Source organism: Petaurus breviceps, unplaced genomic scaffold (genome assembly GCF_028583685.1).
Source record: "Petaurus breviceps papuanus isolate PSGF00001 unplaced genomic scaffold, PetGlider_PUasm1.0 164, whole genome shotgun sequence".
Taxonomy (NCBI): Eukaryota; Metazoa; Chordata; class Mammalia; order Diprotodontia; family Petauridae; genus Petaurus; species Petaurus breviceps.
The window spans coordinates 14237746-14261307 of NW_027185735.1; the positions used below are offsets into that span (position 1 = coordinate 14237746).

The following is a 23562-nucleotide window of genomic DNA, read 5'->3' on the forward strand; positions in this document are numbered from 1 at the left end:
TTCAAAAATGCATTCATTTTTACCTCGTTTATGATCTGTTATAACTTTTCATCATGATTCCAGAAAACAATCAACCATTATAGATTGGCAAAATAAATCTTTTACTTTGGGAAAAAGCAAGCTAGTCTCAGTTTTGCATTAAATGTGTGATATAGTTGAGGGCATAAATGAAACCTATTTCCTGTGAAATGTTTAATAAAAATAATTATTTCTTAGGGGGCTCAGGTCTTAATTCTTGTGAGCTGAATGAAATATATACCACCTCCCGTAGCATTTTGAATTTTTTTATTATTTAAGTATTTCTTTCTGATTCTTTATTCCATATTCTCTTGTGTTCCCAATAGGCCATGAACTATTGATCAGATATTATTCGTTGTTTGATCATAAAGTCTAAATGGTATCTTAAGACATAACTCTAAAATTTGATTTTTGTAATATTACTTTTTCTTTGTCTTCCCTTACTTTGGTAGTGTTAGATACCAATGACAGATTCTTGAGGAAAATCACAATTGGTCAATCACCAACTGAGAAAGGACACACACGAACGGTGACTTTTTAACTTTTTTTGCTTCAAATAAAATCACTTGTATGAATTAAGTTCTCCTTCCCTTCCCTTCCGTCCCCTCCTCCACTTCATACCTACCCCTGTTTTAACAAATGCTTCTTTTGCCTTCTCACTTTTAAAATGAAAGTGAGTAGGTGTGTGTGGAAGAGAGCTCTGACAGCTTTTGCAGTGAATTTCCATTTGCCACCTGAAAAGTTTTTCCCAGAATATTTGCATGAAGATGGATAATCTCAAGTGTATCTTTGCATGTCAAATGGTTGTAACTAACTTTTAAAAATTAGTTGTATATTCCATCAAATTAGAGAGCTTCAGGACTTACAGTTGAGTAGACACTGTCATTCAGTATAACAGCTCCTTATGTGGATCTGTATTATTAGGGAAGCCATAATTTCTCACAGATCACTAGTGTGCTTCACCAGAATTGCAGTTGGTTAGGTTTTTTGTTTTTGACCTCTTTCAGTTCAATACACTGTCTTCATGTTATCATTTTATCAGTAGGTTCCCTTTTTCAAGTATTCCTCTAGAAATACAGTCTCTGTTGCTTAGGCCACCGAACTGGACAGTCATCTTGGTTTTGCTGATGACTCTTTACCTTGATATAGTTGGCTTTTTTTCCCTAAATCATTATTTCCATCCCCAATAGACTCAGTTTGACATCTCTGTGGCTAGTGAAATCATGGCAGTTTTGGCGCTTACCAGTAGTCTAGAAGATATGAGAGAGAGACTGGGCAAGATGGTGGTGGCAAGTAGTAAGAAAGGAGAGCCCATCAGTACCGAAGATTTGGTAAGATGCATTTTTAATTTTTGAAATCCTACAAGATTTTGTCTCTAATGTATTGATACATTCGTTTCTTTTTACAACATGTTTGTTATTTTGTTTTTATAGTAATGATTATGAGATAGATACTGTAGGTCATGTTGCTGCAGGTAAAGCTACTAGGGGCTAGCACTATCAGGTAACTTGCCTGAGATCATCATTGTAGAAAACCATGGAACCTGGATTCTCTTTCTGAATTTTAGATTCTGTTTCAGCTTTGGTGAGTCCCAGTTACTTCAGCTTTGTTTACTTTCAAGCTGAGACATTATGACAAATGAAGAGATGAGAAAACCTTTGTTGAAAGGTAGCTAGCAATTTAACTCTTAGTCAGATATGTTGGGGATTTATTTTTTGCCGTTGACATTTTGATGGTGGCATTAGCAACCTTGGCATAAATGATTAGTAGGAAAATAAATGTACTAGCTGATTATTATTAGCCTCGTTTTCTTGAATTCTCAAGATTCTTTTTGTGCTTAACTTCATGCTAAAGACAGGTAGAAAAGTGATATAACTACTAGGTGGTTTAAATTCAAGGTAATAAAAGTGATACAGAAGTCAAGCAGAAATGATGCCAAATGACTATAATGGATTTGGAGAAAAGAAAGTTTTAAAAGTTTTTACTTTCCCATTTTGACAAAGTACATTACATTATTTAGACCAACCTAGAGTTTTGGAAATGTCTTTAGGATTGTTACTTTGGTATTTTAATGCATCTATGATCGTATCAATGGTAGGATTTACTTTGGCAGTACAGATTGCAACCATCTCTTCCTGGGTGATTCTTGTCCATGTCTTCTGATAAATCCTTGACAGAATATCTCCTCGATATGCTGTGGATCTTCTTTAGATCCCTTGTTATTACATGGGTATGAATGTTCTTTGGGTAATTTGAAACTTTACATCTTTGAAGACACGTCTATTATTCCATGACTTCTTGGCATGTGATATCATAGAATATTTCTTGGTGTTAAAAAGATGGAGCTGTATTTCAGGGCCACATCATTTCTAAAATTTAATCAAGGCCACTGTCTTCCTCTTATTTAATTAAAAAGTTCTGGGCCTTCTTCATTGTTCTTTAGGCTATGTCCAAGATACACATATGGACACCAGCTCTGTAGGCTCTATCTAGTTATGAATTATTCTGACTTTTCATGATTGTTCCAGAAACCAATCAGCCTTTACAGATTGGGAAGATAAATACTTCCCATTGGAATAAAGTAGGCTAATCTCAGTTTTGCAATAAATGAGTAAGATACAGCTATTTAGATAAACACATAGATACAGGCACAAATGAAACAGGACAACCGGTGTTCTTCATCCACTGGGGTTTTTTTTGTCTAGGTAGTTAGGCTTCCCCTTTTGAATGATTATGCAATCTCATTTGGGAACTTCCACAATGTTTTGAGGTTCTTCGTATTGATATTTTGGCCTAGAAGCAATAAGGAACCACTAAGGTTTATTGAGTTAGGAATATGATATGGTCAGATCAGCATTTAGGGAAATTACTTCAGCAGCAGTGTGGAGGATGCACTGAAGTAGGGAACAAATTGAGGCAGAGGGACCATTTAGGAAGTTATTACAGTAACCTAGGTGAGAGGTCTAACCTGAATTAGTAGCAATGAGAAGAGAGGGTAGGATGTGAGAGATGTTGTGGGATGGAAACAGCATGATTCAGCAACTGGGTTGGATACGTGGAGTGAGGGAAAATGAGCAGTCTAGCATAACACCAAGAATAATTTATTTTTATAATATCTTAAAGACTTAAGTATAATGCCAAGGCTGTGAACCCAAGAGCCTAGAGAAACGATAGTGCCTCTGACAGAAAGAGGGAAGGTTTTTTGGGGGAAAAAATAATGAGTTCTGTTGTGCAGATGTTCCTGGGGCATTCTGTTTGAAATGTCCAGTGGTCACTTGGTACAGGTGGAAGTTTAGAGGGATGACTAGGGCTGGCAGGTACCTGTAAGTGATTGGGGGAGATAGTTATTAGATTAATTTCAATGATGTGGTCACTGGGGGATCATAGAAATAGGAGTGGAGGTCTTGGAGAAAGTATGGAGGTGCTCACAGTTAGGGGGAACAAGATGGAGCTTTGGGAGTGTCACAAAAGCCCAGATAGTATCCGAAAGGAATGAGGAGGATGGTGAACAGTGTTGTGTGCAGCAGAGAGTTCAACAAAGTTTAGGATCAAGAACCATCAGATTTGGCACTTGAGAGATCATTGGTAAGTTTAGAATGAGCAGTGTCAGTTGTGATGAGGTAGAAACCAGATGGCAAAAAATAGAGGAGTCTGAGGGGAGGAAGTGGAAACAATAAATGTTGAACTTTCTCTAGGATTTGACTGAAAATAGGAGGAGAGATAAAGGACAATAACTTGGAGGGATAGTAGAATATAGTGACTTGTTTTTTAAGGATACAAAGACTTGGACATGTTTGAAGACAGTAGGGAAAAAACAAGTGGCTAGGGAGAAGTGGAAGATTAGGGAGGAGAGAAGATGATTCAAGCTGAAAACTACTGGAGAAGATGGCATCAATGACTTATGTAGAGATTGGCTTTGGCAAGAAAATGGACTTCTGTACATACATACATACATGCATACATACATACATACATACATACAAGTCTTTTCCAGATGCGTGTCTCAACTCTTCCCGCCTTCCCCACTTCCTCCACTCCCCTTTAATGCACTTTCTACTTCCTCATGTAGTTCTTCAATGAATGTGATGCTGAGTCCAAATGTGGTGGCTTCACTAGCATTTATGAATAAAAGAATTTGAAATCTGGGCAGATCTTGCCCCCCCCCCCCCCCATCTTTGCTAATCTCCCAGTTCCATCCTTGAGTACTCTCAGGATGATTTGGCAAAATTGGGTCTCTCACAAGCTTTCTATAAACTAGTTTTTTCCTTCTACTACTCCTTTCTTTTAGGAGATAATACTGCTTATAATCTTCCAGCTCTCTTATCTAGATGTTGCAAAGTAGTTTTATTATAAACTATAATTTATGATCTCTGACCTTGGCTTGGTTAGGAATTCTTCCCTCTAACCATAACTCTGAAAGATAACTTCTACTGTTCTGATTTTTTATGACTAATTCATCTGTATACTTTTTTCTTAATCCTGAACCCTATTTTTTGACACATTTTCACCCTCTTTCTCTGTAGCCACCTTTGCATTGAAATAAATGAGCATTAAAGTATTTTATGTTGATTTAATCTGCTGGATCCTATAGCAAGTTGTTTTGGTTTTGCATTTTGTTTTATAGATAAATCTTTTGTTTTTACATCCCAATCATTAAAATGGATTCAGTTCTTTTTACAGTTCCTCCAGTTGTATGGCAGTTATCTTTGTGGTGATTTTACATATATTTTTCACAAGTATTACAATCCAAGATGCTCCCCAACTGTGCTTTGACTCTTGGAGAATTCCAGGGTCACTTCCATGCTGTGATGTGGTATCAGAGCAGACATTTAGCAAAGAATGGGAATGATTCCTATATCTTTAAGTATGCTTGTTGGTCACTCTTGCTTCCTGAGGATCATTTCTCAAAGAGAGATGCTTTTCCAAAAGTCTCCTTAAATGTTATTTTTGTCTAAGAAGGCTTTTTATGAAGAGAACAGGGGTAACTTCACATACCTAGGTTAACTTTTAAAATGGTGTGATTTACTTGAAATTACTTACTGAAATATCTGTTTTCTGGAAGAATGGAGTTACTCAAAGTTCATATTGTATGTCTGTGCTTATAGGGAGTGAGCGGTGCTTTGACAGTGCTGATGAAGGATGCAGTCAAGCCCAATCTCATGCAGACATTAGAGGTGAGCCTAGCAGTTTTTAATTACCCACTATTTGACTTTAGCAGAGAATGAAACGTAGGTGAAACAGACAGGAATTCACTAGTGTGTGGCATATTCTCCATCCCACCAATTGATTCATAGGCATTTTCTTAAGTTTTTCACAACCCACAAAACAAAAATCAATTCAGCAAATATCTATTAAGAACCAGCTCTGTGCCAGAACTGTGCTAGACCCTGGGAATATGAACATAAAAATGAATAAGTTCCTTTCCTCAAGGAGCTCACATTCTATTCATATCCCACATTTATTTTTATTAGACATAAAAGTTTAATGGTAAACATTTGTAGAAGGGTAGTACTAGGGGCGGCCAGGTGGCACAGTGAAGTCCACTAGCCCTGGAGTCAGGAGGACCTGAATTCAAATCTGGCCTAGACACTTAACACTTACTAGTCGTGTGACCTTGGGCTTAACCCCAATTGCCCTTCCAAAAAGCAAAAAAACAAAACAAAACAAAAAGGTAGTACTAAATAGCTCCCTTTGAGCTGTTTAGTTTTTCCTTATTCTCATTTAGAGTTGGTGGGGCTCTGGGACCTCTGAATAATATCTAGTCCAATGCCTTCTTTTTCCAGATAAGGAAGCAGGCCCAGAGAGGTCTCCTGACTTGCCCCTGATTGCCCAGGTAGCCAGAGGCAGAGCAGAGATTTAAACTGGGCCCTCTGATGGTTCTGTTGTAATCCATGTTCTCACCTCAGAATTAAGGTTAGAAGTATATCTCATTGCTGTCTCTTAATTTTCACAGGGGACTCCAGTGTTTGTTCATGCTGGACCATTTGCCAATATTGCACATGGAAACTCTTCAATCATAGCCGACAGGATTGCACTGAAACTTGTTGGCCCTGAAGGATTTGTAGGTAAGAGTTTGTTTAATTTTCAGAATTGAAAAAAATAAGTCACCCTAATTTTTGAGTTTGTTATAAACTAGACACCGGTGGAAAAGGGTTGAGTTTTCTCTTGCCTTTTTGCAGTGACTGAAGCAGGATTTGGAGCAGACATTGGAATGGAAAAATTTTTTAACATCAAATGCCGATATTCTGGTCTCCGTCCTCATGTGGTGGTACTTGTTGCCACCATTAGAGCTCTCAAAATGCATGGAGGAGGACCAACAGTAAGTCCTAAGATCCAGTGACATATATTATAAATGGGTCATTCATTTAGCAGACACTTGAGTGCCTGCTATGTGAAGAGTAAGTACTGTGCTAATAATAAGAGCTGCGGGTGAAGCATCATGCTCGAGCTTCATCATAAGATAAAGCACTGAGAGGGCTGGTGCCTGTCTTTGGTCGGATGTTTTCTTTTCTTTTCTTATTTTATTTTATTGCCTTTTTGGAGGGGGAAAGGCAGGGCAATTGGTTAAGTGACTTGCCCAAGGTCACACGACCGGAATTGAACTCTGGTCCTGACTCTAAGGCTGGTGCTCTATTCACTGTGCCACTTAGCCACCCCTAAGGTCAGATGTTTTCTTAACAAACCATCATGATGAATAATTGTTTGAGAGCAACATAATTAAGTAAATGAAATTGTTTACTCAGGAGCTGCTGGGCATTGTGAAACTGGATCTGTGTGTGCCTACATGCATACACGCAGAGGGGAGGGGGATATCCTTATTAGTAATTTATACATAAGGGAACCAAATGCAAGAGAAAATAACACTATGTTAAATGAGACACGGGTTATTTAATTCCAAAGGAATATTTTCGCTTCGAATTTAATGGTTTGCATAGAAATGGATGTTGTTTTGCACTAAAACTGTTTCTTTAGTGAAATGGGAGAAATGGGAAAGATGACCAAAAATAAACTGGGACTGGTGTTTAGAACAGGTACAAACAAAATGAATGAGACTTCATAGAAAAATAGCCATGACCATAAACAGAATCTTGTTTTCAGATGAGTGAAAGAATGGAGATAACAAAAAAGATTACCCTTTAATAGTACAAAGTTGTGAACAATTTTTACCAGAAAATCTCACTAACCAAAAGTTGGATACCCTCAGAGGTGATTGTGATAAATGTGACAAATCTCTTACCTGATGGTATTTGAATCTGACTTCATAGACTGCTCTCCTAGAAAAGATTCCTAGGCTTATCTTGCTGAATCTAAACTCTCATTCTCTAGGCTAAGTGTTTTGGTGCAGCATGGAATTCTACACACATATGTATGGATGCACACAAGTATGTGTGTCTTGTAGGCTGAACATTTAACTTTTATTCCTCTGGGACTTATTTTACCTTTCAGCCCATCCGTAAATCATTGTGCTTTTTGAACATCTATGTGCAAGCTACTACTCTTACACCAAAATAAAAAAGTTTCCTTACCTTAGGTCTCTCCTTATTCCAGTCCATCAAAGTGAAATTGATCTTCCAAAAGACTAAGTCTGACCATGTTACCACCCCCCACCACACACACACACCTACTCAGTAAATGAATGGTTCCTTTTCACCTCCAGAATCAAATATAAAATCTTCTGTTTAGCATCATAAGCCCCACATAACCTCCTGCCTTTCCAGTGTTCTTGTTCCTTACATTCTTCCCTATCCATATCCTCTGTAATACAGTAACACTGGCCTCTTTGCTGTTCTCACACAAGACACCTCATCTTCTTGGCAGCTAGGTAGAGTGGTAGATAGAGTGCCAGGCCTAGAGTCAGGAAAGCTCATCTTCCTGATTTAAGATGTGACCTCAGGCATGTATTAGCTGTGTGATCCTGGGCAAGTCACTTAATCCTGTTTGCCTCAGTTTCCTCATATGTAAAACAAGCTGGAAAAGAAAATAGAAAACTTATTATTATCTTTGCCAAAAAAAAATTCCAAGTGGGGTCATGAAGAGTTGGACACATCCTCCACATCTAGAATTTTCTCCTTCCTAAATTCTGCTTTTCAGCTTCCTGGTTTCCTTCAAGCAAAAATCCTACTTTGTGCAAGAAGGCTTTATCAGTCCCCCTTAACGCTAGTGCCCCCTCCCTGATCATCTCCAGTTCATCCTGTCTTGTTGCGTGTTATCTTCCCTACTAACTCCTTGAGAGCAGGACCCTATGTTTGCCTTTCTTTGTATCCCAGTTTAGAACATGGTATAGACTAAATAAGAGCCTCTTGACTAGAAAATAAGTATAGGGCAGAGTTTAGAATTCACTTACACATCTTAAGAGACTATATCCAGATAATTATTTTTATGTACCAAAATGTAGTAAAAATCTAAAGATTATGCATGTTAATGACAGCTGTTTCTAGGAGCAGATTATTTGTTCTATCAAAAAAGTGAGCATTTTGGTCATTTGGTTTTGGAACCTTAATCTTTGACTTGACTGAAGGTGCCCTGTAGAAAATATAGCCCTCTTACCTCCCCACTGATTCATGCATTTTTAAAATTTATTTTCATTCTAAACACATGCTAATTTCTGGTTTAGTTTAGGCAATGGACACGTTTATGTTAGTCGTACAGTACTGATATAAGTGTCAGGAAATGTCAAGCTACTTCCATTTATTCATTTTCCTGTGTCTTCAGATAGCTTAATGTAGTTGGGAAGATAAGGCATATGTTGGGGAAACTATAAACTCCTTATCATAGGATGCAAAGTCTCCATGTGCCAGTAAGACCCACAACCTCCCTTTCTGATCGTTTTTTCATTACTTCACTGTAGCCCTCCACTTAAGCCCTTGACTCCAGTAGGACTAAATTACCCAAAACCATGCTTCTGGCTTATATTATTTGTCCTGCCCTGAATGATGTCATTCTTCTGTCGGTCCAATATCTTTCCATTTCTGCTTCTTCCTAATCTAGCCCATTGGTTTCACAATTGTACCTATATAGCATGGGCACTCCATCTCTCTTGTCATATTTTACGATTCTTCATGCAGATATGTCTTTGTCTTCCCAGCTAGACTGCATTTGCTTCACAGCATAGATCTCATCATGTACTACCTTGTGTTCCTCCAAGGCTTTAGCTTGGTGCCTTAAACATAAGAAGTGCTCAGCAAATACTTGTTGCTATCCATTTATGCTTGTCAGTACTTATTTCAGTACTTTCCTACCCCTGATCTCAATGGCATATGTGTTCCTGCCATCACTTCTTTTTTGCTTAGATGTTATTTTTGAGTTGATGTAGCCAAAAAATCAGTCATCCACTGACCAACCCCTTTAATGATTCACCTCTCTGAACATACAGTTGCTAGGTTCATACTGGAATTCAGGGCACTGCCACACCATGGTGAGGCATTTAAGATAAGTGCCAAAAAACTAAAAGCTGGTAAAATGTAGTGGATTGGAAAATATATGTCTTTGGGAGTAAGGACCTATATTTAAAAGCTAAAATAAAGTCACATATGGAGAATGCTTCAATTTACTGATGTTTGGTTTCTCTTTCTCTCTCCCTCTTTCCCCTCCTCCCATCCAGGTCACTGCTGGAATACCTCTACCAAAGGATTACATAGAAGAGGTAATCTTAAGCATGAATCCTAGACTGTCTGTTTTTGGAAAGAGCACTAGATTTGGAATCAAATCCAAACCCCAAGCCTGATATTTACTAGGTGCAACACTATGGGCATGTTGCTCTACATATCTGAACCTGAGTTTGCCCATCTGTAAAATGGTCATAATAATTGTACTCTCAACCTCATATAGCACATTGCAAGGAAAGACATGAAATGCCATAAAAATGTGAATGTTATTATTTTTACTATATATCAGTGGTTTTAAGTGTATAAGTTACCTTTCATGGTCCTCCATTTGGTGTGTGGGCTGATCTAAAGTGGAGCCCTTTAAAAATGTTAGCTCTTTTAAAAAACATATTCTTTTGTAGATTTGAATTTATGGGCAGGTAGGTGGCATAGTAGATGGAGTGCTGAGCCTGGAGTTAGGAAGATCAGAGTTCAGTTTCAGGCTCAGACACTTACTAGCTGTCATTTAACCCTGTTTGCATCAGTTCTTCATCTGTAAAGTGACTTAACCCTGTTTGCATCAGTTCTTCATCTGTAAAGTGAGCTGGAGAAGAAAATGGTAAAATGCTCCAGTGTATTTGCCAAGAAAACTCAAAATGGGGTAACAAAGAGTTAGACACTACTGAAATGACTGAACAACAAGATTTGGACAGAAAACATAGAAACATATCTTTGGGGGGGGGGGCAATTGGGGTTAAGTGACTTGCCCAAGGTCACATGGCTAGTTTTTGTGTTAAGTGTCTGAAGCCGGATTTGAACTCAGGTCCTCCTGACTCCAGGATCAGTGCTCTATTCACTGCATCACCTAGCCACCCTGGAAACAGATCTTTTTTTTTTTTAATTTGTCTGTGTTTATGGTTTTTCCATTTATAATAACAGGAAGACCATCCCTCAAAAAAGTTTGTGAAACACAAGCCTAACTGCAGTTTATATTTGTGTTAACCACTTGCCTCTCAAAGTGTTTTTTTTTTTCCCAGAAGCAAGCTAGAATGTTTGCTTAGAAGTAGTTTGTTTGAGAGGACAGAGTCAGCTGCTATTCACAGGTCTTCAGTTCTTTGCATTCTAATGAATTTCTGCGGTCATCTAACTATTCAGTTTTGCCATCCCTTTTCCATTTGGAACAATGGGAATAGGCCACTGAAAATCTGTTGTAAACCTTGGGTCAATCTTATAAGCTTAAATTTGCCTTTGATGGTTATTTTGTACATTTGAAGCATAGGGTAAATTTATCCCCTCTTGCCTCTCCCTAGATTTCTTTCCTCAATTTAGAATGACTGCCCCAGTCACTTGAGTTTATGTCTTCATTAGCAAAATTCTGCATTTAAATCTTCATCCTTGGTCAATCTTGACATACTAATTAAGTGCTTATATGTTTGAGGGAAGAAATATTCCAATCAAAATTTGATTTTTTTTCTTCCTTTTAAGTTGTTTTCATTAAGTATGAACAACACTCTTCAAAAATGGAACCAAGGCATGAAAAATTTGTCAGACAAATTTTCTAGCAGGGGTCAGGTGTGTCACTATCATCCAGGTCACTCTGGGGGACCTATGATGGACGTTCATTTAAAGGTGAAAGCACATACAGTTTCAGGAACCTAAGTGTGATAAATGCTCTTATCTGGTTCAGTATATGCTTATATATATGTATATGTGTGTGTGCATACACATATGTGCATGTTATATAACATTTGTAACATATACATGCATGTGCAGCTAGGTGACATAGAAGATACTTGGTCAGGAGTTAGAAAGACTCACTTTCATGAATCAAATCTGGCCTCAGACACTTATTAACTTTCTGATCCTAGGCAAGTCACTTAACCCTATTTACTTCAGTTTCGTCTTCTGTAAAATAAGATAGAGAAGGAAATGGCAAACCACTCTAGTAACTTTACTAAGAAAACCTCAAATGGGGTCATGAAGAGCTGGACACAATCAAAACAACTGAGCAATAAATAAATATATGCCCAGGTGTTGGTTTTATTTTTCACTTGAGTGTTATAGACATGTTAAATTCATCCCAGAATGTTTGAGGCCAGTTGAAACTAAGAATAAAGGACTTTGGTTGTGACTTCGCCATTGTTTTTTTCATTGACAGATATCAGGACAACTTGCTTTGTTTCTGGAGGGGTGTTTGTACAGTGAGGCACCTCTGACGGAGGCAGCTCTGCTGCCTCCATAGTATTTTTATTGCCTTCATAAAATATTTTTTTCACTCGTAACTTTTTTTTTATTAATCAAATGCTTCATTAACTTCTGATTTACATCATTCATTTCCACAAGATTTTGAGTTACAAATTTTCTTCCCATTTTTCCCCTACCCACTGCTCCAAAATAGCAGTCCCACAGGATATTCCCTCCCCCTGTCTGCTCTCTCCCATATTTTCTCCCATTCCCCCTCCGACTTTCCAGTAGGGCATGGTGGATCTCTATGCCCCAGCGCCTGTATATCTTATTTCCCAGTTACATGTAAAATAATATTGATAATAGTGTGTGTATATATATATGTATGTGTATCTATATATATATGTATATGTATATATGTTTAAACATTTGGTTTTAAAACTTTGAATTCCAGATTCATTCCCTTCCGCCCTTGTCACCTACCCTTACTGGGAAGATAAGCAGCTCAGTATAGGTTGTACATGTGTAGCTATGCAAAACATTTCCATAGTGGATATATTGTAAAATACTGACTATATTTCCCTCCCTCCTATCCCACCTCCCTCTTGTTCTATTCTCTACTTTGATCCTGTCCCTTTTCAAAAGTGGGTGCTTCCACCTTCCCTCTCCCCCCCCAGCCTGTCCTCCCTTCCATTATCCCCCCTCTCATCCCCTTCCCCCCCTATTCTCCTGTAGGGTGAGATACCCTATTTAGTGTGTATGTCATTCCTTCCCTGAGCCAAATTCGTTGTCACTCTTAATTTTTACAGAACCTGGAGCTGTTGGAAAAAGGCTTTTGCAACTTGGACAAACAAATTCAAAATGCCAGGGTATTTGGCATTCCAGTAGTAGTGGCTGTCAATGCCTTCAAGTAAGTGGAAAGAGAAGTCAATGAAGAAATTGAGTTGCCAGGTGTGGGGGTACACAACTGTAATCCCAGTTACCAGGGAGGATGAGACTGGTGTATCTCTTGATCTTAGGAGTGAACTGCATGTAGTAGGCTAAGCCAATGTTCACACTAAGTTTGACATGAATATGGTAAGTATCTAAGAGCCAGATGTCACTAAGAATTGCCTAAGGAAGACAAAAAAAAGTTAGGGCATCTAGGTGGCACAGTGAATAGAGCACCAGCCCTGGTGTCAGGAGGACCTGATTTAAAATCCGGCCTCAGACACTTAACACTTACTATCCGTGTGATCTTGGGCAAGTCATTTAACGTCGATTGCCTTGCCCTCCAAAAAGAAAAAAAACAAAACAAAAAAAAAGTTATCCTAAAATGTAATTGAGTTTATTGTATGACTAAAATGGGGTTGATGATAACTTGCATTATATCTCACGGGTTATTGTGAGGAGGGCACTTCGTAAACCTAACAATACTGTACAAGTGTGAGTTGTTCTTGTTGGGTTAGTTATTAATTGGGCTTTTGGGTGGTTCTCACTGGCAGTTTTATTAGATGTGATCTGACTCTCTAGAAGGACCTGACTGCCTTTTTGGGTACAGATGCTCATGTCAGAGCCAGCAGATTGGGTAAAGGAACATGCCTTCAGGAGGGTTGATGTATCCTGCCTTGTATCATATTAGAGTTATCAGAATGTTTTCGCCATGATAGTTTTTTATTTTGCCACAAGGTCAGGTATAATATGTGCCCAAATGAAAGAGAATTGAAGACATGCGTGTAGAAATCCTGACCTTAGTATTTAGACAAGAATGAGCAACCTATCTTAAAGTGTGTAGATTAATTACATTGTGTTTCTGTCTGAGTTTTCCTATTACCAGACTCCAGGGAGGGAGTGGTTTGCTTTTTTTGGTTGTTGTTGTTGGAATTATACAGAACCTTTTCTCTGCAGAGCTAAACTCTTCTGGTGAATGGAAAAGATGGAGTATATTGTCTTAGCTGGAGCTCTAAGATCGAATTTAGCTATAAAGTTGTCCCTTTGTATTAGTGATGTGGGGGAAGGAGTGATGCTCCTGTGTTATTATCTAACAATCAGTCTCCAATTCAGTCTTTAAGTGAATATTCAAGTGCTGGTGCTTTGCCTAGTGCTAGAGGGTAGGATCATATGATGTAGAGTTTGTCAGTATATTTCACAGAAGGTATTTGGCTTTTGTCATTTCCAAGTTTGTCATGGGTCTCTCCTATATTTAGTTGCAGTTAATAATTTTATCTTAATAATTTATATCTAGCACTCAGTCAACAAGCATTTATAAAAAGCTTACTATGGGGGCAGCTAAGTAGTACAGTTGATAGAACACCAGCCCTGGAGTCAGGAGGACCTGAGTTCAAATCTGGCCTGAGACACTAATTATGTGACCTTGGGCAGATCTCTTAACACTGATTGCCTCCCTCTCCCTGCCCCACAAAAAAAAAAAAAAAAAGGATTTGGGACAGCTAGGTGGGATAGTGGATAGAGCACTTGCCCTGGAGTTAGGAGAACCTGAGTTAAAATCCAGCCTTAGACACTTGGAGCTTACTGGCTGTATGACCCTGGACAAGTTACTTAACCCCTATTTCCTTGAGGAGGCCCCTTCTCCCCTCCCCCCCAAATAATTTACTATATGCAAGGCACTATTGCAAGCACTAGGAATACAAACAGAAGGAATGAAAGAAAGACCATCTCTACCCTCAAGGAGCTTACATTCTGAAGTATGGGCAAAAGTCTAACCTGCATAAAGACGACTTTAATCACGCCGTAACCTGGCGGCTCTGTGTAATGATGTCTTTACAGGACTGATTCTCAGGCAGAAGTGCAGTTGGTTATCCGGCTGGCTAAGGAAGCTGGAGCCTTCGATGCAGTGAAGTGCACACACTGGGCAGAAGGAGGGCAGGGGGCTGTCGCCCTCGCTCAGGCTGTGCAGAGAGCATCACAGGCACCAAGTCACTTCCAGCTCCTCTATGATGTGCAGGTGAGCAAGGTCTCTTTATCTTTGACCTATTGGGCTCTCCCCAGGGTGCTCTGCTATCCTCTTTGTTCTCATTTGGTGATTTGATCACTTTATTCCAGTAATTTAATTACTATGCCATCATTATGAAGATGACTCAGAAGGGTGGTAAGAGTATTGGTTACAAATATTGCTAGTGATGCTGACTTCACACCATGATCCCCATGTGAACCAGGTTGTTCCCTATTCCATGGGTGCAGACTACATCCCTGACTCCCAGCAAGCTGTCTTGTTGTAAAGCCATGCATGAGTAGCTTTCCAGAGGACTGCTGCTGTGAACAGCTTTCAAGGTTCTGATTACATAGTATAGTGAGCTCTCTATTCAATCAGAGCAAAACATTCATAGAAAATCAAAATACAGCATTCACCATGTCACAACTCAACAGCTTATCCCTAAAATGGCCACATAGTTTTTACCAAAGTGGTCATATAGTTTTAAACAAAGTACATTCATTTAGTCAATTACAAAATCTTTAATTCAATCACAAAGTACAAAAGTCAAAGTTCTCCACCCTAGGTCACAGTAAATCATAATCTTCTCAGTCAGTGCATGGTTTCCAATTAAAGTCTTCTTTCAGCTTGACTCAAGGCTGGCTCTCAGCTTCCATAGTTCCTCTTCCATGGTCCCAGCTCCAACTGTCACCTGAGTCAAAGGCAGACAGTTCCCAGCTCCTTGTCCGGTTCTTCATCCCGTTCTCATTCCGTATTGAAGTTCACAATGCCCAGTCCACCTCAAGTCCTTCACAGTTCCTGTTTCTGGGAAGACAAAGCTTGACAGAGCCCCAATAATATTCATCCACATTGCCGGCACTATCATCAATTCAATATCTGCCTGTGAAATCAACTCGTACCCACCAACAAGGTCTGAGAACTCAACACAAATCATCAACATAGAAATCATCACAGACCCACAAACAAGGTCCAAGAGGTCAGCACAAATCATCAGTAAAGTCCCAGGACCCCCAAAACCTCCTCTAGGATTTCTGTAGACATACAACCAGAAAATCCTCTTTCAGGGCTTCCAGTAAGGTCCCAGGACTTCTGTACAAAGTATCACAAAGAAACATCAACACAGACAGAGCAGACAAACAGTATTGGGTACCACAAGTTTTCTCCTTCTTGACTCTGCCACCACAAGAGTCCTCTTCTCAGTTCTGCTGTCTCTAGCCTGGGCCTCTCCTTATATGTGGTCATTAGCTCCTTCCCTTCCTGTTGCAGGAGCTCATGAGTTCTAGGGTTTACACATTCTGTTTCTTAACAGACTTGATACCAGGCTCAAAAGAAACTTGAAGTGAAACAAGGTGTTAATTCAATAGCTGAAACAAGGTGTGAACTACTTCTGTGCTTGCCATTACACTTGTAAATGAACTTTGCTATTCAGATGGGGAAGAATAGGAAGAAAGTAGATGGATTAAATCATCTCCATTCCCACAACTAGAACAATAATTCAGCAAGTCAGTCTGGAGAATTGGTTGTGCCACTGAAGGGCCTTCTGCTGCTTACACAGTCCATTGGAGCAGGGGTCTTCTCTCCTGGAGTCACATTTAGAGCTCAATCTTTGGACCCGATATGCCATACCTGCACACTCACAGACAGAATGAGGAGTTGTGCCTAAATAGGGACAGCTTAAAAAATAGAAAGCCTTTTTCTTATCACAACCCTAAACTAACATGGGAAGGCATTGTGTACTTTTCAGTTCACTGCTGATTTATCTATATCTCAAAAAGTTCAGTGAAACCCTCAGGTGCAGAACAGAATTGCCTCTGCAGAATTTGATCACTCTTGACATTAGAGAGTAAATTAAATTTGCTCAGGCCTAACAAGCATGGTTTTGTAACATAAATTCTATAATGAAATAAGCTTAATTCACAGAGCGGTTTGTTTTGTTTTCAGTCTTGTGTTCTGGATATTTCAGAATATTACTAGATATAAAATAAGACCAATAATCAGCAACTTGATTTGTAACATAAGAATGATATTTTAGTCCTCAGATCTTTTATATGGGTTTTCATTGGTGGTGGTATTTGTTTTTGATATCATGGACATTTTGGTGGAAGAAACCATGTTGAGAGCTGAGAAGTTCTCTTATTTTTACTTGTACTCCCTTTTTCTTCTGAATGTGGTATTCAACATCTTCAGTGTCAAGAAACCCCATTAAGCTAAGAGAATAGTAACTACTAAGACAGTGCCATATGGGCATGGTGATGGGGTGAAAGAAATAGCATCAGCCTCCCAACCTTTAGTTAACTAGTTGTTTTTTGGGGGTGGCACAGTGAATAGAGCACTGGCCCTGGAGTCAGGAGGACCTGAGTTCAAATCCAGCCTCAGACACTTGACACACTTACTAGCTGTGTGACCTTGGGCAAATCACTTAACCCCAATTGCCTTGCCTTCCCCCCTTAAAAAAAAAATTACTTGTTTTTTTCCTTAATCCTCCATAGACCTGGATCTGTCTATCTTGTTTTGACTACACTTCATTAAACTACTACTACTTATAGAAATGCCTTCATTGAATTACAGTTTAATGCCATGCTTTCAGCCTTTATAGAGATATTACCATGAGACTCATCTGTTTTAATAACATTTCTGTATCTAGGGATATAAGTACAAAGAATAAAAATCCCTACTTGGAGTGAGTTTACATTCCAGTGGGGACACAACAAATACATTTCAAAACATATACAATATAAATACAAAGCATGTACACGGACAGTGTAGTTAAATATAAGATACTTTGGGAGAGTCACAGTATACAGAAGACAGGTGTCTGATTTCCACCTTAAAGGAAGAGAGATACACTTATGAGATGTCAATGAGGAAGGAGTGCGTGCCAGATGTGGGGCACAGCCTGGGCAAAAACACAGAGAAAATGGTATGTCATGAGTAAGGAAAAGAGAAAAAGGTCATTTTGGCTGGATCGCAGAAGATGGAAATAGAGAATACTAATGTCCACTGAGACTGGAAAGGTAGATTGGGGCCAGATTGTATAGGATTTTAAAAGCAAAACAGAGGTTTATATTTTATTCTGGAAGCCATTTTGGTATACTGGAAAGAACACTGGATATTGAGTCAGAAGAGCCCTAGCTCTGCCAAATGACCATGGACAAGGCACTTAATCCCTCAGTGCTTCCGTATCTTCATCTGTAACATAAGGGGGATGAACTAGATGACCTCTAAGGCTAATTTATAGTCCTATTAAGACATTAATGGGAAAGAAGCTCAAAAAGATAGATCACAGATTGTAGAAAGTATGGCATTCAAGGATAAGCAAGCTGAGATTTTATTTAAAGTTTTGTGGTTTTTTTTTTATTTTCTTTAATCAGCAAAACAGTAAGATCAGAGCTATCCCTTGAGAAAATATGCTCTTGGACTGGTGTATAAAATGAATTAAAGTATGGGTAGAGACTAGAACCTAGTTGGAAAGAAATGAAGACCTAAATTAGGGTAGTAGCCATGTGAATGAAAAAGAGACTCATGTGAAAGGCAGGGCAGAAATGGAATCAACAAGGATTTAGTGACTAATTGAATGTGGGAAATGAGGAGGAAGGAGTTGAAAATAACTGAGATCTCTCCTGGGCAACTAGGAGAATGTCATTAGATAGAGGTAAGAAAAATTGGTAGGAAGATCAAGGTTTATAGAGAAAATAAGTTTAGTTTGGGATATGTTAAGCTTGAAGTACAAGGGTTAGTAAATCCAGATGAAGCTGTCCATCAGGTAGCTATGGACTGGCTCTCAGGACTTAGAATTAAAGCCATGGGAATGGGTGCAGTCAGTGAAGGAGAGAAGGAAAAAGTCAAGGACAGAATGTGTCAAAAGAACAAATTCTAGGTCAGATGAAGTCAAGAGACATTTATTTAGCTCTTATTACATGCCAGGAACTACACTAAACACTGGGTTTACAAAGAAAGGTAAAATCTGTCTCTGCTCTCAAGAAGCTCACGATCTAATAAAAGAGGTGGTTTGAAAACAATCATGTAGAACAAACTAGAGATGACTGAATGAGGGAAGGCACTAGAATTAAGGGGGATTGGAAAAGACTTCTGGCAGAAGTTGGGATTTTAGCTGGGACTTGAGGATAGCCAAGAGACAGATGAGGAGGTGGAGGGTGGGGAGCCAGTCAAAATGCCCCCATAGTCAGCAGATGGACGTGTCTTAGAGAAGAAACAGGAAGGAGGCCAGTGTCAGTCAATCACAAAGTATGGGAGGGGGATTAAGTTGTAGGAAACTGGAAAAGTAGGTGGGGGTCAGGTTATGAATGGCTTTGCCAAACAGTTTATTCTGTATTTGATTTTGGAGATAATAAGGAGCCAACAGGTTTTTTTTTAATTGGGGGAGGGGGATGTAAAAGAAAGTATGCCAGACCTGCAGTTTAGGAAGATCATTTTGACTGGAGTGTGGAGAGATAATGAGGAAGACCGAGGAGAGAAGGCTTCTGCAGTGGAGTTTAGGCATGAAGTGATGAGAGTCTGCACCAGCATGGTGGAAATGTCAGAGGAAAGAAAGAGTTAGTGTAAGGGGACAGACTCTGCTGCCCTAATTGTGCCAGTTGTAGGGTGGTATTCCCTCAGAGAGAATAATAAGATACCAAAGAATAAAAAGGACTCATACCAGCTTGGTGATTAATAGGTTTTATTAGGGTTAGTTAGTTTGATTGGGTTGGGTTGTTTAAGGGAATTTACTCACAAGAGGCCAGTCGTCCTGGATGGTAGCAAGACAAAGTAACAAAGATCCTCTGCACCAACCCTAGGTCAGGTCAGTTATTATAGAAACAGATCGAAGAAGGCATATAGTGCCAGGATAGCCATGGGTTACATGCATGTTTTCCAATGAGACAGAGATAGTTGGAACTTCTTTTGCTTTTTACATTTACTCAAGGTAGTTTACATTTTTCTGTGGAGTCAGAATATGGTCATGTTCCCATTCTGGCCTAGTCTCATACAGGGAGCATGTGCAAAAGATGTTACAAAGGTAAAATCGACAGGCTTTGACAACAGATTGGATTGGGGGGAGGGGGGATTTGAGAGAGTGAGGAGCCAAGGATGATACCTAGGTTGTGAACTTGGGTGACTGAGAAGATGGTGGTGCCCTACACACCATCACATCCACACAGAGGAAAGAGAAGAAATAGATGGCTTGGGGAAAGAGAAGTTCAGTTTTGAAAATGATGAACTTAAGATGCCTACAAGATATCTCCTTTGAGATGTCCAAGACACAATTGGAAATGCAAGTCTGAATATTAGGGCTACAGTGTCAGAGGCTTCAGAGAGTTCAAGAAGGATGAGGATTAAGAAAAAGTTACTAGATTTGGCTATTAAGACATGATTGGTGACTAGAGAGAGCAGTTTTGGTTGACTAATGAGGTCAGAAGCCAGACTATAGAGAGTTAAAAAGAGAATGAAAGGAACAGAAGAAGAAGAACCAATTGTAGATAGCCTTCTCAAGGAAAAACAAAGTGGGAGAAAGATAGAGTGTTAGCTAGCAGGGTTGGAAGGGAGACATGGGCATGTTTGTAAGCCTCAAAGAAAAAGCCAGTAGAAAGGGAAAGATTGAAGAGAAGTCAATGGATATATATGACATAGGGAGGCAGTCTGCTGGAGAAGATGAGAAGCAACAGAATCACTTCTGAGGTTTGTCTTGGCAAGAAACAAGGTCCCTTCTTCATGTGAGATGGGTGAAGAATGAAATCGTATCCAAAGGCCTCTGAGTGATGGGAGAGGAGTAGGAGGGGAAAGAGGGAGCTCTTGGAAAATGACTCGTTTCTTGTTCTGTTTTGTTTTTATAAAAATATGAGGCAGAGGTCTCAACTTAGGAAGGTGGGGAAAGGGGAGCCATGGAAGAGAGGTTTGAAGAAGAGTAAAATGTATAGAAAAGCCACTGTGGTGAATGAGTTGTTAGGTATTAAGGATAGTAAAAATATTGTCTTGTCTGCAGTGAAGACTTAGTTGAAATTATGTGATCTAAATTTGTAGTGGATCCAGTCGGCACGGTTTTATGATTTTTCTCCAGCATGTAAGAGAGAAGGTAGTGGATAGTGGGAATAATCCAAGGCTGAGGCTTGTCAGTGCAAGATAGCATTATGGAACAAGGACCTCCAGAGAAAACAACAATATAAAGTGGAGCTGGTTGCATGATGGAGACAGGAGAATATAAGAACAGGGTTGGGATTGTATGGGAGAGGGAGAGATGAAATGACAACAGATATCAGATATGGGAATTTCAGAGTTTGGGGACATGGAGGTAGAATAATTGTAGGTGATGGCAAGATCAAGATACCTGTGTGTGACTGAGGTGGGAAGTGAAGGAGTTGAGGAGCTAGGAGGGTAAGAGTATCATTATATAATATGTTGAACTTCCCTGATAGGAAGGCAGGAGAGAAAGACTGAGCCAGGCATTGAACTCATTAACAAAAGAAAGTAAATGTCCTGGAGATTAAACAGCTACCAGAATCTTGATGGGTAATATGAATTGAGTAAACCTCAAAGAAGGAGACATTAGTGGCAGTGGTGAGTAAGGAGTATGCCAACTCCCCCACCTCTAGCTTGAATCAGGGAGGGATATGAGTGAAAGTACAGCCAGTGCTAGAAAGTGTGTCATCAGGACAGAGCTAGAGCTTAGTGAGAGCCAGAAGATGGAAGGGATGGGGTAAGAAAAGTTTTAAGGTGAAAGCAAGTTTGTTACTTAAGGAGCAGGCATTCAAATGCACAGTGGAAGAGATGGGGAGGTTTAGAATGGGATATTGTGTGGCAGGGGTGGTGTTGAAGTGAATTGGGAGAAAGCTAGATAGAGGTTAGTTGGGGACAGAAAATAGGGTTGAATTGTGAGGGGAGTGAATCAATGAGATGGGAAGGGTATGGTGGGATGGAGATTGTTAATCATTAAGGAATAAGTTCAGATAGGTTACCAACATCCCTAGGGGCTTAGCCTCAGGGTGTGTAACTGGAAGGGAGGAGGAAGTACCCACTTGGGGCCAGATTTGTACAAGTTATCTATGGAGTGAGTATGATGGATAGCAGTTGGCTGGCAGGCCAGGCTAGGAGAGCAGCAGGGGGGAACTTGTTGGAATGGTGTTTTTCTCCTACTCAGGCAAGCAGGCAGGGCAGGCTAGGAGATCCTGATATTTGACATTATAAAAAGCAAGAGGGTGCCAATGGATTTTTTTTTTATTGTTTTAGTGATGCCTTTTTGGGGGGGGGGGGGGTTATACCACAGACATTTCCCCCAACATCTCTTGTTCTTATCCCATAGAATCTTTTCTTGTCACAAAGAAGGAATTTTTTTAAAAAACCAGTTAAGCAAAGCTACTTCATTAGTATGTAATAATTTGGTATTCATAGTCCTCCATCACTTATGAGAATATAGAACCATGTTTCCTCCCCTGTTCTGGTGGACATTTTCAGTGCCATCTACTGTGCTTATAAGATTCTTGTGTTCAGTATCAAAAGAAATGTATAATAGTAGAACAGTATTTGGAAAATCTGACATAGCTAAAAAAGAGAAATATTTTGTGCCTTATTCTTTTCCCCAGTATATAAATGTTCTTATAAGTGACTACGTGACAATCATTGCCTCGTCTCTCTCTCCTTTCCCCAATACACCCACCCCTCAGCTCCCTGTTGTAGACAAGATCAGGATAATTGCACAGAAAATCTATGGGGCTGATGACATTGAATTATTGCCAGAGGCTCAGCATAAAGTCGAAGTCTACACAAAGCAGGTAGGAGTTTATGGTTTTTATTCTTCTTTTTACTAATTTAATGAGAAAAAGAAAGCATTGAACTAGAAATTCTCGCTCCAGCTTCACCAGTATCTATATGACCTTTGACAAGTTGTCACTTTCCTGGGCCACAGTTCTTTCATCTATAAAATGAGGGACTTGAATAAGATCATCTCTGAGCCTTCCCTCCTTCCTCATCTGCATCAATCCTCCCCACCCCCAACTCTTACCCCCTGGTCAACAATTCTTCTCTGAAATGTCTTTCTTCTTAAGAATGTTGTACTTTGATTGAAAGGTCGTTCAGGTTTTTACATATTGGGCACATTACATATGGATGTGTGTGCGAAAAATATGGAAAGCTTTGGTAAAATATTATGTCTTTTGCCTTATCAATACAGCTGCTCCAAACTATACATTTGAATACTTAAAATAAAAATCTTCAGCTGTTTTAGATTTCTAAGTGTTTTAATCTCTCATCCAACTACTACCTGAGATATTTTTAGTCTTCCATACTAGACAGAAGATGCTTGTCATTGAGGTGGAAGTTACTTCTGTCCTGCCAGGTGAATACAAAAGAAATGAAAGTCATTTGACTTTAGAAAGAAATTTAAAGATTATTATAGTTAAAGTGCTTAAATGATTGTTTTATTAAATTAATATAAACATTTCTTTTCTTGGTTACTCCTTCCCACCTCCTTGCTCTTTAGGGATTTGGAAACCTTCCCATATGCATGGCTAAAACACATCTGTCCTTATCTCATGACCCAGAGAAGAAAGGTGTACCCACGGGTTTTGTTCTGCCAATCCGTGACATCCGGGCCAGTGTTGGTGCTGGCTTCTTATACCCTTTGGTAGGGACGGTAAGTGGTGCACAGAGAATGATGGTTGGAATGTTGTTTGTAATTATGCTTCCTATTTTAAGTGTTTTCCTATAGTCACTAGTAAGTGGCTAAATGGGCAAAACATTGTTGCCAGAGGAAGAAATGGGAATCAGACCTATCAGAATGATTAATCCTTCTGAGGTACACTGTTTGGTGTTAGAGTGTGATGCAAGTACTGCCTCTGCTGAATAGTAACGGGG

At 39.4% G+C, this 23562-nt stretch overlaps 1 protein-coding gene across 3 annotated transcripts in view; it reads left to right on the forward strand.

Annotated features, from left to right (window-relative positions):
- MTHFD1 (methylenetetrahydrofolate dehydrogenase, cyclohydrolase and formyltetrahydrofolate synthetase 1) overlaps positions 1 to 23562 on the forward strand; it is an 88547-nt gene that overhangs the window by 59624 nt on the left and 5361 nt on the right. For all 3 annotated transcript variants that reach the window (XM_069082359.1, XM_069082358.1, XM_069082357.1), the window contains 10 exons: positions 471 to 547; positions 1209 to 1349; positions 5124 to 5192; positions 5972 to 6083; positions 6198 to 6337; positions 9620 to 9661; positions 12596 to 12696; positions 14553 to 14730; positions 22374 to 22481; positions 23189 to 23341. In XM_069082359.1, the coding sequence (XP_068938460.1) occupies positions 471 to 547; positions 1209 to 1349; positions 5124 to 5192; positions 5972 to 6083; positions 6198 to 6337; positions 9620 to 9661; positions 12596 to 12696; positions 14553 to 14730; positions 22374 to 22481; positions 23189 to 23341 (1121 nt within the window). The remainder of the gene's footprint in view (positions 1 to 470; positions 548 to 1208; positions 1350 to 5123; positions 5193 to 5971; positions 6084 to 6197; positions 6338 to 9619; positions 9662 to 12595; positions 12697 to 14552; positions 14731 to 22373; positions 22482 to 23188; positions 23342 to 23562) is intronic.